Source organism: Cygnus olor, chromosome 1 (genome assembly GCF_009769625.2).
Source record: "Cygnus olor isolate bCygOlo1 chromosome 1, bCygOlo1.pri.v2, whole genome shotgun sequence".
NCBI classification, from domain to species: domain Eukaryota; kingdom Metazoa; phylum Chordata; class Aves; order Anseriformes; family Anatidae; genus Cygnus; species Cygnus olor.
Window position 1 is genome coordinate 115,603,957 of NC_049169.1, and position 12,518 is coordinate 115,616,474.

The 12,518-nt window shown below is 44.8% G+C and overlaps 1 protein-coding gene across 1 annotated transcript in view; it reads left to right on the forward strand.

The window, feature by feature from the left end:
- The window catches only part of UMODL1 (uromodulin like 1), a 45,199-nt gene that overhangs the window by 16,887 nt on the left and 15,794 nt on the right, over positions 1-12,518 (forward strand). The window contains exons 10-12 of the mRNA XM_040530451.1: positions 3,234-3,371; positions 3,914-4,657; positions 7,801-7,913. Coding sequence (XP_040386385.1) covers positions 3,234-3,371; positions 3,914-4,657; positions 7,801-7,913 — 995 coding nt within the window. The remainder of the gene's footprint in view (positions 1-3,233; positions 3,372-3,913; positions 4,658-7,800; positions 7,914-12,518) is intronic.

Below are 12,518 nucleotides of genomic sequence, written 5' to 3' on the forward strand. Positions count from 1 at the left end.
GATCTTTCTCACACTGAGCTGAGGACAGGATTGCTTTGGGATATTTGTAGCCTTTAGATACTCATGCCCTCTAAATGGTTTTGTGCTTCAAGGCTATGGAGTTGTACTTGGGCCAGGGTTTAGGAAATCTAGTCGGAGAAATTCCCAAATGTCCTCTCAGTGAATAGGACTGAAGAAACACGTATGGAATTTATGTTAAACTAGGCCTTTGTTTGATCTTCAGTAATCACCATTTTTATCTTCAAAGGGCTAAGTTCTGGCTTCAGGTTTCCCAACTGGCAGAGCCAGCCAGAGCTCGAAGGGTTGCCAAAGTCAACAAAATGGGCTATTCTTCTCTCTCCATGTACTGAGCCCTTAAAAGCTTATTTGCTGCGATTAGGGAAAACTCCCTTTGGAGTTGCAGAGCATACAGAGGTTAGGGAGAACAGGAAAAAAAAGAAGAGACAAACTGCACCTGAAGCTTGCAAACATCACAGTGCTAACAGGAACTGAATTGCAAGATGCAGACGTGCCAAAATCCTTTACAAACATTATTGATATTCTCCTGCCTGCACAGGGACTCTGAGTGTCCTGGGGCTGAAGGAGTGGAGAAGAAGGAGTAAGATTTTTTTTTTTTTTAATTGCACGAAAGCCAGATGGCTTCCAGAAGCAGCACTCTTATCCAGGAGAGCAGCCAACTCCCCCATTCCTCCTTAGGGCTAGAGCTAATTCTGCGCGGAGAAGCATTTGTTTGACATGAGCTTCTTAAAGTCAGATGTGGAAAATAAGGCCAAAGAGTGCAGTGCATGGAGGAAATACAGAATCACAGAGTGGTTGAGGTAGGAAGAGACCTCTGGAGGCCATGTGGTCCAATTCCCCTGCTCAACAGGGCCACCCAGAGCAGGCTGCCCAGGACCATGTTCAGGTGGCCTTTGAAGATCTCCAAGGAGGGAGACTTAAGAAAGGATTTGTATAATAGGCTCTATTGCTTCCTTACCCCTGAGCACCCTGGGATGGGCCCTTTGGAAGTAAGACCACATGGCTCCTCTTGCACCTGTGGAGCAATGCCACCTGGATCCTTGGTGGCCACCAAAAGGCAACGTACTTGGTTTCGTGACTGTGGCAGAGGAGAGAGTTCAGCTCTGGAACTGCAAAGATGAAAAGTCAGGAGGGATAGCAGAACTGCAGGGAGTGGAGCAATGGCATTTCTCTTTGTAGTCTCATATAATTAGTAAACTTTCTGCCATGGTTAATAGAGGCGCTAAACTGTTTGTTTTGTGAGGCATGGTAAGGAAGGAGAAAGGGACTTTGCGGAGTCAGGCCCAAGGCCCATATAGCATGATATCATGCAAGAATATGGCAAGTGTAGGCAATGTCCCTCTCTAACACTCTGTTAGCCACCAACCGTTTTCAGCTCCGGGATTCCCTGAATCCAAAGTGATTTCTTTGGTTTTCTCCTCCATCTATTGAGCTGAATTTTAAATTTTGTGCTCCCTGTGAAGTCACGTGAACATTTCACATCTGCAACACCATTTGGCAAGGAGTTCCATGGATTTTTACCCATTGCATATACCCCCTACAGGTACAATGTGTTATCAGAGCAACACAGTGGTGTTTTTTTAAAATGCTTGGAGTGGGACTGTTGGTTGAGCTGTGTGTGGGGAAGGTACTTGCCAAATGGGAGAGGCCAGAGAGTGCATGTACTATTGCCATGGAGCACTGAGGAGACAAGATCAGTGTTTTGGCCTGATGTGTAGCTGAATGTGGCTATCAGAGATGGGCTGCTTAAAAAGTCGTGCTAAGTAATGGGAAAGGAAACCCCCAGAGCCCGTGGAGCCAGAGAATGTAAGTTACTTCGCAATTAGCACTGGAGCATCTCTTGGGTGGTGTTTGAAGCCATTGAGAGCCACACTTACCTTGTAGCATAATAAGTCATCAGGGAGAGCACTTTCATTGCTGGTGCTTTAGTCAGTCCTGCATGCTCCTGTATTCCCTCTGAGTGGCTTAAGCTGTAGATTAACAGGGAGATGGTGGCCATAGGCACAAGGAATTATCTAATGGCAACAATTATCTAATGGGGAAGAAAGAAAAAAGAACTGAATCGAGGTTGGGGAAGCCTGTGTGCAAGCAAAAATACGCACACGTATGTGCATGTACACATGCTCTGTGCTTTCTGTTTCTAGACTGGGACTTTCCTTTGTTTCTGAGTAATAATCACAGTGACTAATCTCTGCGTGTTTGCAGAACAAGCACTTATGGCAACACATTGTTCAAAACAATTTTCTAGCCTCTGATCAAAATTATTTGACCCAAGACATGGTGCTCAGTCTAGTTTTCTGCTCTCCCTCACTTTCTGCCCTGAGGCAGTGAATGTATGTATGTGCACAAGTGAGTGCACACAGGGAGAGGTCACATGGAATTCACTGGGATTATTCATGTGCAAAGCGTTAACTCATACTTTGCCTGTCTGCTGGAGCAGGGTGCAAATGGTAGTATAAGACTCCAGAACAAAATCCTTCAAGAGTGAAGATACTCAGCCATAAATCTGGTACATAACTCCATGGAAGGAGCACCTCTAACTTATTCAGAGTGGCTGAAATTAGATTTAAGGAACACCCTTACAGAATATTCATGCCTTGTTGAACCAGGACCTTTTTTCTGAGACTACCAGAAAGAGGATCACAGCTGTGTAGTGTTACCTGTGAAAATAAATAAATTATTAAGAGTTCTTGCCCCTAGCACTTCCTCTGTTAAGAGTTGAAGAGTGCTTTTTTTTTGTGGGAGTTGTTTGCATTTACCTTTTATCTGATGCAGAAAACAATTTGGATTCAGACTCTATTTAATATTCTAGCTAGTGGTAGCTAGTGGTAACAGAACTCTTCATTATCCAGTTGATCTGGAGGTACCGTATGCAGAACTATATGCTTATGATATAGCTGTAGTACAAACCTACAATATTTTTTCACTTAAAATGTTTTTAATTCTAAAAAAGAATAATTCTAAAAAAGATCTGAAAAAATAATCCGTACCTGGAGAAAATATTTTTAAGAGTACAAGGACAAATGTTAATTTTTATGTGACAGCACAAGAACACAGATAGCATTCTGCACCACTCAGAGCTTGTCTGTCAGGCAAATGATGAAAAAGGCAGACCACATTCTTAAATTCAAATGCTGAAGAAAGGACTGATTTGTGATGATTTCTAGCTTAGTCAGTTGGAGGGCTGTCTGACTGATCTGGTTTTGCTCTTACAGACTGGGATGAATGTGCTTCCCACGCCGAGAATGACTGCTCCGCGTTTGCAGATTGTATCAATGTGATGGGCTCGTACCTGTGCAGATGCAAGACAACCGTGGACACCAATCCATCCCGACCTGGAAGAAACTGTGAGGGTGAGCAAAAGACTGGCATGTAGTTTTCCTTTGCCATGAAAAGTTGGAATAAGTCATGTTTTTCTACCTGTTTTTCTCAAAAATATTTATATAGCACACAAAGTGTATATAGATGCACCTTTGCAGTCCCTAGCTGAAGGAGAACCTCTCTGAACACAAAGATGAACCCTATATATGTCTTTGCATACAATCTCTCTGAGCACCCCCTTGATAGCCTGAAGACTGATTGCAGAGAGACATGAGGCATGCTTTTTGCTTTTTTGGTATCTGTGTGCCTAATTTCTTCCACTGTAATGATCCATAGCCTGCCATCCAGAAGAGGAGACCCAGGAATCAAATCCGCTTCTTCGTGTAGGCACAAATGAGATTCAATACCATAAAAATCATATATGCTACAATGCCCTAATGAAATATCCAAGACCTGTTTCTGTAATGCACGTGTCTGGGTGGTCTCAGCCCAATTTTCAGGCCAGACCTGGCATGCCCTGGTGCCTCCTTGTCCAAATTCAGGTTCCACTGCAAGTGTGTCTGTTGTGTTGCAGGTGAGATCGTGAACCCTCTCAGTGACATGACGGCTCTCGAAGTAGCAGACAGCACAGAGTTTGCTCCTGAAGTAAGCCCTGCAACCTCTGCTTTCCCCTCTGTCACCGAGACAGTGGCCACTGTAGGCTCCGAGATAAGCACCACCATACACCTGCCTACAGTGCTGCCCCAGGGTGAGAAGCAAGCACCCCACCGTCATTCTCCCACCAGTGCTCCTCCAGCTCCTTGGAAAAAAAGCCTGGCACCACACACAGAACCACACGCAGATTTCAGCGGTGACAGCAGCCCCATGGCCAGGGAGATGGCAGCCAGCGAGGAACCGACTGTGACGGGAGAGCAGCAGACTGCCGTAAGTCCATCACAGCAAAGCTCGGTGGCAGAGGCTTCCCCTGATGCATCACAGCAAGTGGCTGCTCTCACAAATACACCCACGGACACGGCAGTTCAAGAGCAAAGGAGCTCACCATTGCCAGTGTTATCAAATCAGACAGCCTCCAGTACCACTAGAAGTCATGCAGCTTTTGGAGGGCCTCAAGTCCGCTCTCAAGGCAGCCCCAGCACAGCTCCACCAGTCACAGGGGATGCTGGAGCTTCCATCCTCAATGCCACTCTTGACACACATACAGAGACAGCAGGAGAGAACAGCTCTTGGTCTGAGAAATACACCGCAACCATGGGCTCGCCAGCTTTGCCAGGCTTCTCTTCAGCTTCCAGCTCAACGCCAAGCTCAACTGTGGACCGCAGTGAGTATGAATCCAGCAGGGCATGCACGCATGGCAATGCAACTATGTGGGAAACAAAACGTCACTCAGAGTCCAAAAAGATCCACAGTTGTCCTCAGTGGTCTGGGTTGAAGGTGTCTGAAATTAGTTTGTCTGTGCCAAAAGTATTTTCTTGCAGGAATTGGCACTTTTTTTCTAAATTGGCATGTCAAAATAATTTCACTTTCTGCTTATTTGACAGTTAGCTTTATCGACATTACATTTCTCCTTCCTGAAGCAGACAGAGCAAATCATACAGCGTGCTGTGTGTGGCTCATTGAAACATATGCTGCTTGTCCTGCTGCCACACATCTCAGTTTCTCCTGAGTACTTTGGCACCAGGCTATTGCAGCAGCAGCCCGCGGAGTTATTTTAGAGACCTGTGAGGGCAGACAACCTGCCTTCCTATTCCCCTCCATGGAGCATGAATCCATGGCAGAGCCCCACAAATCTCCCAGAGGGCAAGAGCTATGTGGAAACCCATGCACCACTTTTACAAGAGCTCTAACTGTGAGTAACTGGGCTGGCAGTGAGGGCTTCATCTATTTGGGTTTGGGCAGATGTACTACAGCTCTTCAGGGGATTTTTTCTGAATCATATTTCAAGGTTAGAGTCAGATTTGGCCTTTAAATTATGGTTTTGTTTGGGATAGGAATGCTGCTGTGCCTGCCCATCACTAAAGGTATTTTTTCTTTAGTGTGTAAGTTCGTGATACCTATTTCGGTTTTGTTTCAGCTTGTCCTTGTTCTTTCTCTCAGGCCTTTCACACCTCTCCGATCCCAAACCACACTCCTCTGCTCTTTTCTCTTCCCTTGCCCTATGATCTCATGTTCCTGGGGGTCTTCATTCACTCAGCCCCACTTCTGGTTCCCCCTCGTCCCTTTCTCCTTGGAAACTCTTTTTTTGGTCATCCAAGGGCAGCTCTGCTGCTTCTCCAGGCTTTCCTGTGGCACCAGTACACCAACAGTCCTGATAACCAGTGCCACAGCGTCCACTTCCCTAGTCCTGCTGTCTCTGGGCAGCCATGACAATGCTTCTTTTCTGCTTTTGTTTTCTTTCTCCTTCATGTTGTATCCTTTGCTCTGCCTGGCATTGGTGAGACCAAGGAACAGAGCCAGGTAAATAACCAGTTTGTGAGCTCTTGCTGGCTAAATGGGGGAAAGAACCATTTTGGACTGAACAACATATAGACCTGAACTGAAAAATTCCATTTACAGCTTTGCTTTCTGTTCTCCCCACCCTTTTCAAAGTAGGGAAGAATATATATATATTTTTTTTTTCTTAAAGAAAACAACAAAAAAATTTTTTTTTTTGGAAAACATCAAAATAGCTCATTTTAACTGACAAAAACCAAGGGTCATTTTCTTCCATCTGGAAAACAAATTGAAGAACTCTACACAAACAAGTTCAGTTTATACAAACCTGTTTTTTTTTTTTTTTTCCTGATGAATTAAATGTTCAGCCAAGTCATTTTGCCCAGCTTTTGCAGGGAAAGAAGCCTGTGAAGGGGTGATGCCTGGGGAACAAGATAAAGAGCCACCACTGCATTGTCTCACTAGGATGAGGCAGGAAATTCAGAGGGCAAAACCCCATTTTTGGAGAAGTTTAATACAGAGCTCCTCCTTGTGGCAACATCTCTGACCTGGAAGGTTAACAGCCAACCTTTAGTCTGTCATGTCTTTCAAATGCTGATTTTTATTTTTTCATTTGAAAATTGTTCAGAACATTTTCCCCTCTCTCCATCAGATACCGTAATGTGGTTTATCTCCTAAATACCTGTGCTTACATGGCTGGACAAGCCATAGCAGAAAGCAAGCCCAAATCTGTTGATCTTGCTGGTGGTGGTGGTGAGGGTTCCTTTGGGATCAGAAGTATGTTGGGATAAAGGAAGCCTGCTGTGGCTTGCTTTAAGTAGGCACGACTTCCTCCTCTCCTCTGCAAAGCTTTGCTTGATGACTATTTCTTTTCTTCTAGCACCTGTCCCTGCTCAAAGAATTATTGTCTTCAGTATGACTAGGACCAACTTTGATGTAGCAGGATCCATACAGTCTACACAGGGCCCTGCTTTCCATTCTTGTTGCTTCAGTAAAAGCAGCTAATATGGGAGAGTAAAACTCAGTGTAGGAGTATGACAGTCTCAGGGCTGGAACTTGGTGTCTTATATACTGTTGAAATCAGGACAGAAATATGCAAGGAGGAAAGCAAGTTGGTGCACCAGAAAATAAAAACAGGTAGCTTGATTCAGAAACAATTTTAAACAGAATCCTTAGCTAGGTGGTAGTGTCCTTGAAGACCTTGATGAAGACAATCCTATAGTCATAAAAGACATGACGTGTTAGATCTTAATAATGCTAGCGGTGATGATCTGTTGGTAGTTGGGAGGCAGTGTGAAGACAGTTAGCTGGCAACGGTCATGGGATGGCGTGATATCAGTCAGCTTGTCTGGCTAGCCCATAAACGATGCTAGGGGTATGAATCATGCCTTTAGAAGTCCTTTCTCTTCTGCTTGTGATCACCTTCAGTGTCTGTGGTAACAATGCCAAAAACAGTAACGTCAAGAAATGACCAAAAACATTTTGAGACTGTCTTAATGTTATTCAGCATATACACCTTCAGGGAGGAGGTCTACACTCTGTTGGGCTCCATCTCTTCTTACACTAGCTGTCTAAAATGCTGATGTCTAATCCCAGGCAGCTGTCCAGCCTTCCTCCAAGGACGGAGGGAGGACCATGGAAAGATTTGCCCTCTGGAGGGGCTGGTGCCTCCCCATTGTGTGTAGAGGGAGCTGGGACAGGAGCTGAGTTTAGGAGAGCAGTTTGTGTGCCTGAACATTGCCATACATCAACATTTCAGAAGCCCCAGAGCATCCAAGACAGAGCTGGCAGATATAAGTCCCACAGGAGGTCTGTGTCCTTCTTGAGAGGTATCCAAAGGCCAGAGAGAGTAGAGCCAGGTGCTGAACACCTGTGTTTAGGTAGTTGATCTCCTGACTACATTTTGGAGGGCTTGCCTTCTGCTGTTATGCACACCCCATGAGGCCATGCATGCCCATGACTGTCACACACTTGTCCATGGGCTACCATCCATGGAGCATGTATTTAAATTGTCTTTTTCTTACTTCACAGCTGTCCAGAAACTTAATGGGATGGTGCGGATAACAAATGTGAAATACTCTCCGGGCTTTAGCAATGCAAGCAGTGAGGAATATCAAAACTTTGCGCAGCTCTTTGTCGATGAAGTAAGTGGCTAAGAAGGATGTGAGCTGCTACTGGTCTCGATGAAATCATGTCTGATCTGTTTCCCATGAAGGATTTATGCCACATGTGCATCCCTTGATGTACCTTGGAGGTCTGAGTCCTGACTGAGACCGCAGCAGTGTTTTAGACTGAGACCAGGATTTGGGGATTCTCTGGAGCCTCCATTTCCCCTGCTTCTCGTATCTGGTTATACTGGCTTATTTATTTCCTCCCTCCGGGGATATGCTGAAAAGTTAATGGATATTTGCAAAGTGCTGTGCTATCCTTGTCCTGTGCAGCAGCTTATTAATGAGCTGTATGATTATGATTACCTTTTGTCACAGCATGTTAAGGCTGACATTCCTTATAATCATCCTTTGTTGTAGCCCCATATCTGGAAAGTAAGTGGTTTCTTGCTAAGTCACCTCTGCCCTCACCTCTAATTAGAGCACAGGACATCAAAGCACATGGCCATGTCAGCTGCTCCTTTAGCACTCTCTTAATGCTGAGGCATTGCCTCTGACAGTATCTCTCTCCTCATTTCTTGCTAAAGTTATCAGAAGTGTGTTCCTGCTGGTGTTTACTCAAACAACTCTGCTTGGAAACCACTGGTTATGCTAGGCTGTTTTGCCTTCTCTGTCTGTGTTTTTAGAGGCCTTGATAACTGTGAAGATAAATCCATTGCTGACAATTGTCTGCCTTTTCAAACACTGCTGAAGCATCCCCAGACACTCACTGTGTACAGAGTCACAGCCTGTCACCAAAACAGCTGTCTGCAGGGGGAGGCACTGGCAACACTTTTGGCAGAGTTCAGGCCAGCATGGAAACTGTAAGGAGGGAAATGTGTGGTCTGTTTAGTTGTGCATGATGTTTTCTTGGATATCATATAGGTTTCCCACTGGTTATTACTTATTTGCACCTTTCTGGATGTGTTAGTGCAGCACAGCTTTCTCTGAGTTGTTTTGGCCCCGAGCTGTCGCGTCAGAAAACCAGCCACAGAACCAACGGGACGTGATTAGCAAAGTGAAGAGGGAGTGATTCTCCTCTGACCTCACTTTCGTTCAGCATCACTCACTGACCAAGGCTATTTTGGGATAGCACATTATTAAAATGGGCTAAAATCATATATTTTCTTTGTGGGGTATTCAGTTAAATAATACATCCAGAAAACCATGGATACAAATGTGTTTGGAAAATCTGTAAAATGATTACATAAAGGAGCCAAAAGAGGTTTTGTGTCAGTTTTACCCAGCTCTCAAAGTTCCAGGCAGAAAACAGCCACCTGTGATTATAAGGCACCCACTCCTTTTTCCAGCACAGTTTTGTGGACTGGCCACAAGCAAGGTGTGTGAATGCTCATTCCATCTACCTCTGAGACAATGTATATATAATGGTATCAACTACAGCAAAATATGCCAGGAGTGTTTTATTACAAACGTTCTGTTTCCAGACACCAAAGAAAAGGAAATTTAGGAAAATAAAAAGGACTGCGTATTTCCTTTCCAGGTTATAAGGGCCGGAAATTGATCTTTTAAAGTGGATAGAGAAAGTTTCATGGGTTTTAAAAGCACTATCAAGTTCCAGTTAAATAAATTTTGCCAATGATTTTTCTTAAACCTCTTTGGAGTCACCATCTACAATTGAGAGAATTTATAAATCCTCATGTGGATAATGTTCTTTAGTGTAGAGCTGTCCCAGCACTTAAGTGCCACGTGGTTAAATTGGCAGCACAGCAAATAGAAATACTGTTCCTTAAATAATGTGTAGATGAGAACGAAGTAAAAACTTGATGTGGCAACTGGCACCGCCATTGTCCACATTAGCTTCACCATCCTCCTTGCATTGCAACTGAAGAACAACATAGCTAAGGGTAAGAAAGTGTTTTGGTCCTCCTGGGTTTTGCTCAGCCTCTCTTCTGCAAGAGCCAAAAGGAACATCATGAGAACTAGGGCTTGTCCTCAAGAAGACAAGGCAGGAAAACAAAAGGTCTGACTTGAGAATGCATTCATTGATGTGCATTAAATTCCAGAGTGCCAAAGGCTGATTTGAATTCTGGTGTCATAAATACTGACTGACAGAAAGTGTAAAACTAATAACCGATAGTGCCTTATCAAGGTGACCCCTCAGTTGGAACTGATGTAGCCTTCATTTGATCTAGCTTAATGCACTTATAATAATTGCAATGAAAGCTATCTGAATGTGTGATGAGTGTTGATACAGCGATTAAGGCAGCTTCACTATTCCAGTGAAATTTCATGCCCTCTGTTAATTTGAGTTTATTCCCAATTTGGGAGATCCTTAAAGCTGCTGCTGGTAGTAGCTGGGCAGATGTGCGCTCCAATACCTTCTTTCTGAAGGTGCAGCCAAAGCACGGACAGGGGGGTGAGCTCTGTGGGTGAAATACCATGGCTCATGCAGGCTATCTTATTGTTCTGTTCATAGTGATGTACCTTTTACTCACTTCTTTTCGGTTTCCATAATGCCAGCACATTCCTGGCTCTGCTGGCTGTGCAGGCTTGCACATTGGTTTTAGTGTGGGCTCCGTCTCACCCTTAACTCATACTTAATCTGCCTCTCGTTTCTTTTACCAAGAGGCATTCCCTTCCCCCGGTGCTGGTGTTAGTTCTGCTCGTGTTCCTCTCTTGTGGCTCTTCTTCTGGCATACCTATTTCTTCTGGTTTGGCATTGCCAGTGTTTCCTCTGCATGCTACAGAAATGGCAGATGCAATTATGGATGGCAAGATATTTTATTTTTCTAGCAAGAAAATCTCATACTCAAGGGTATTATGTATTTAGTTAGTTCCTTCTGAAAAGTTCAGTCTTTTTTCCTCTCTTTTCTAGCCTCACTTCATCAACCATTATTTTGACGGCCTAGGGTGTGGTACCTGTAGTGAAATCAGGCAGCCTTCAGAATAAAGGGTTTTGCAGTGTCACCTAGTGGTGACAAATACAAATGAATGCTTGTCAAGCTTGTCAAGCTCCGAGTCTTGCTTTCTGAGGAAAAATATGGATAAAGACAGAAACAAAACGAACATCATCACCAACAACAACCACAAAAAACACCCGAACTAACAGACAAACAAAAATCCCAAACATGAGGTAAAAAGAAGCATCAATAAATTGAAATCTTCAGGAGAAAGATGAGAAGGGAATCCTGGTGAAATCAGATGGGCTAGGAGGATGTCACAGGTGTGTGTATGTAAAGTCCACAAGTTCAGACAAAAACGATGAAAAGATGAAAACTTAGGCCAGACCCCCAGCTTTTCAGCACGTGGTTGCAAAATGGCAGAAAGGGAAAGGGGCATGCATCCCAGAGCCCTGTGTCTTGATGGAAGAGGAGGGGATGACAAGGACGGCAGGGGATTTGTCCTTGTGTTGCTGAGAGCAGCTCCTTTATCACAGACACTCTCCTGTTGCACTTCTGCTGGCAGCTTCTAAGCACGATGGTAATACCAACAGCTCAGAACAGCCCGTACTACCTGCCTCATCCAGGCTTGAAAGCTACATCTCACGCTTCCTGTCACTGTACTTTTTATTTGTAAATGTGGAAGGATCTAAAAAGACTTGCCAGACATGTGGGGAAGGTATTACAAAACACAGGGATCCGTGTACATGAGAATGTATGCATTCTGCATGCATTGTGGCTAGATGTTGGGGTCAGAGGAGGAGTGCAAACCTCTGCACGTGTGTGTGTGCATGCTTTGCTTCCCTTGGGATGTGCAGGTAGGCAGGGAGTCCCGTGCAGTCCTGTTGTGCCCCTTGTTTGGGCAACCAGAAGAAGAGGGAAACACTTGTGGATTTTTTTTTTCCCCCAATTTCTCCGAAGCAGGGCTGCCTTTCTGTGTGTAATGTTTTCTCAACATGTTGTTTACAGCTGAATTAATATTAGCCTTCTGTCACATCTTGGGTTTGTCCTGGGAGATGATGCCATCTGGCCTGTGTCTGTTCCTCCTTTGGCTGGTGCTGGGCTTGGAGGTGGAATGAATGGTGCTGGAAATGCCAAAGCTGTTGTGTGCTCCCTAGGCTCCTGCATGCGCCTGGGAGCCGTGCCCCATGACCGCCCTCCTGTGGGAGGAGGAGATCTTTCTGTGGGCGGCTGCCCTCCAGAGGTACCTGGCTTGCAAGACTGGGAAAGGAAGGGGTTGAATACACACCCCCAGTCTGTTCCTCTCTCTGGTGTCTCCGTCTGAAGTGAAGGCAGAGAAGCTGAAAGCCTCAAGCAGAGCCGTGTTTTCCCATCCTGCAGAAAGCCAACCGTCCTGCTCTCCTCTGCAGTCAAGGAGGCTACTGGGACTAAGGCCCAGCATGCTTCAACAAAGGCGGCGTTTTCTCCCTTAAGCCGCAAGTGATCTGCAAGGCTACTGTGTACAGACTGTGAATTTTATTGATTTCTCAATAGGTTTAGTGGTGGACTTGGTAGTGTTAGGTGGTGGTTGGATTTAATGATCTTGAAGGTCTTTTCCAACCTAAATGATTCTATGATGCTACGACTCCTGCAGTTTCCTCCCTCCCTTGCTGATATCAGAGGCCTCTGCAAGGACCTGTGCCAAATGGCAGATGAGGTACCTTAATCACTTATCTTGTCTAATGCTCACAGTTAAGTATAC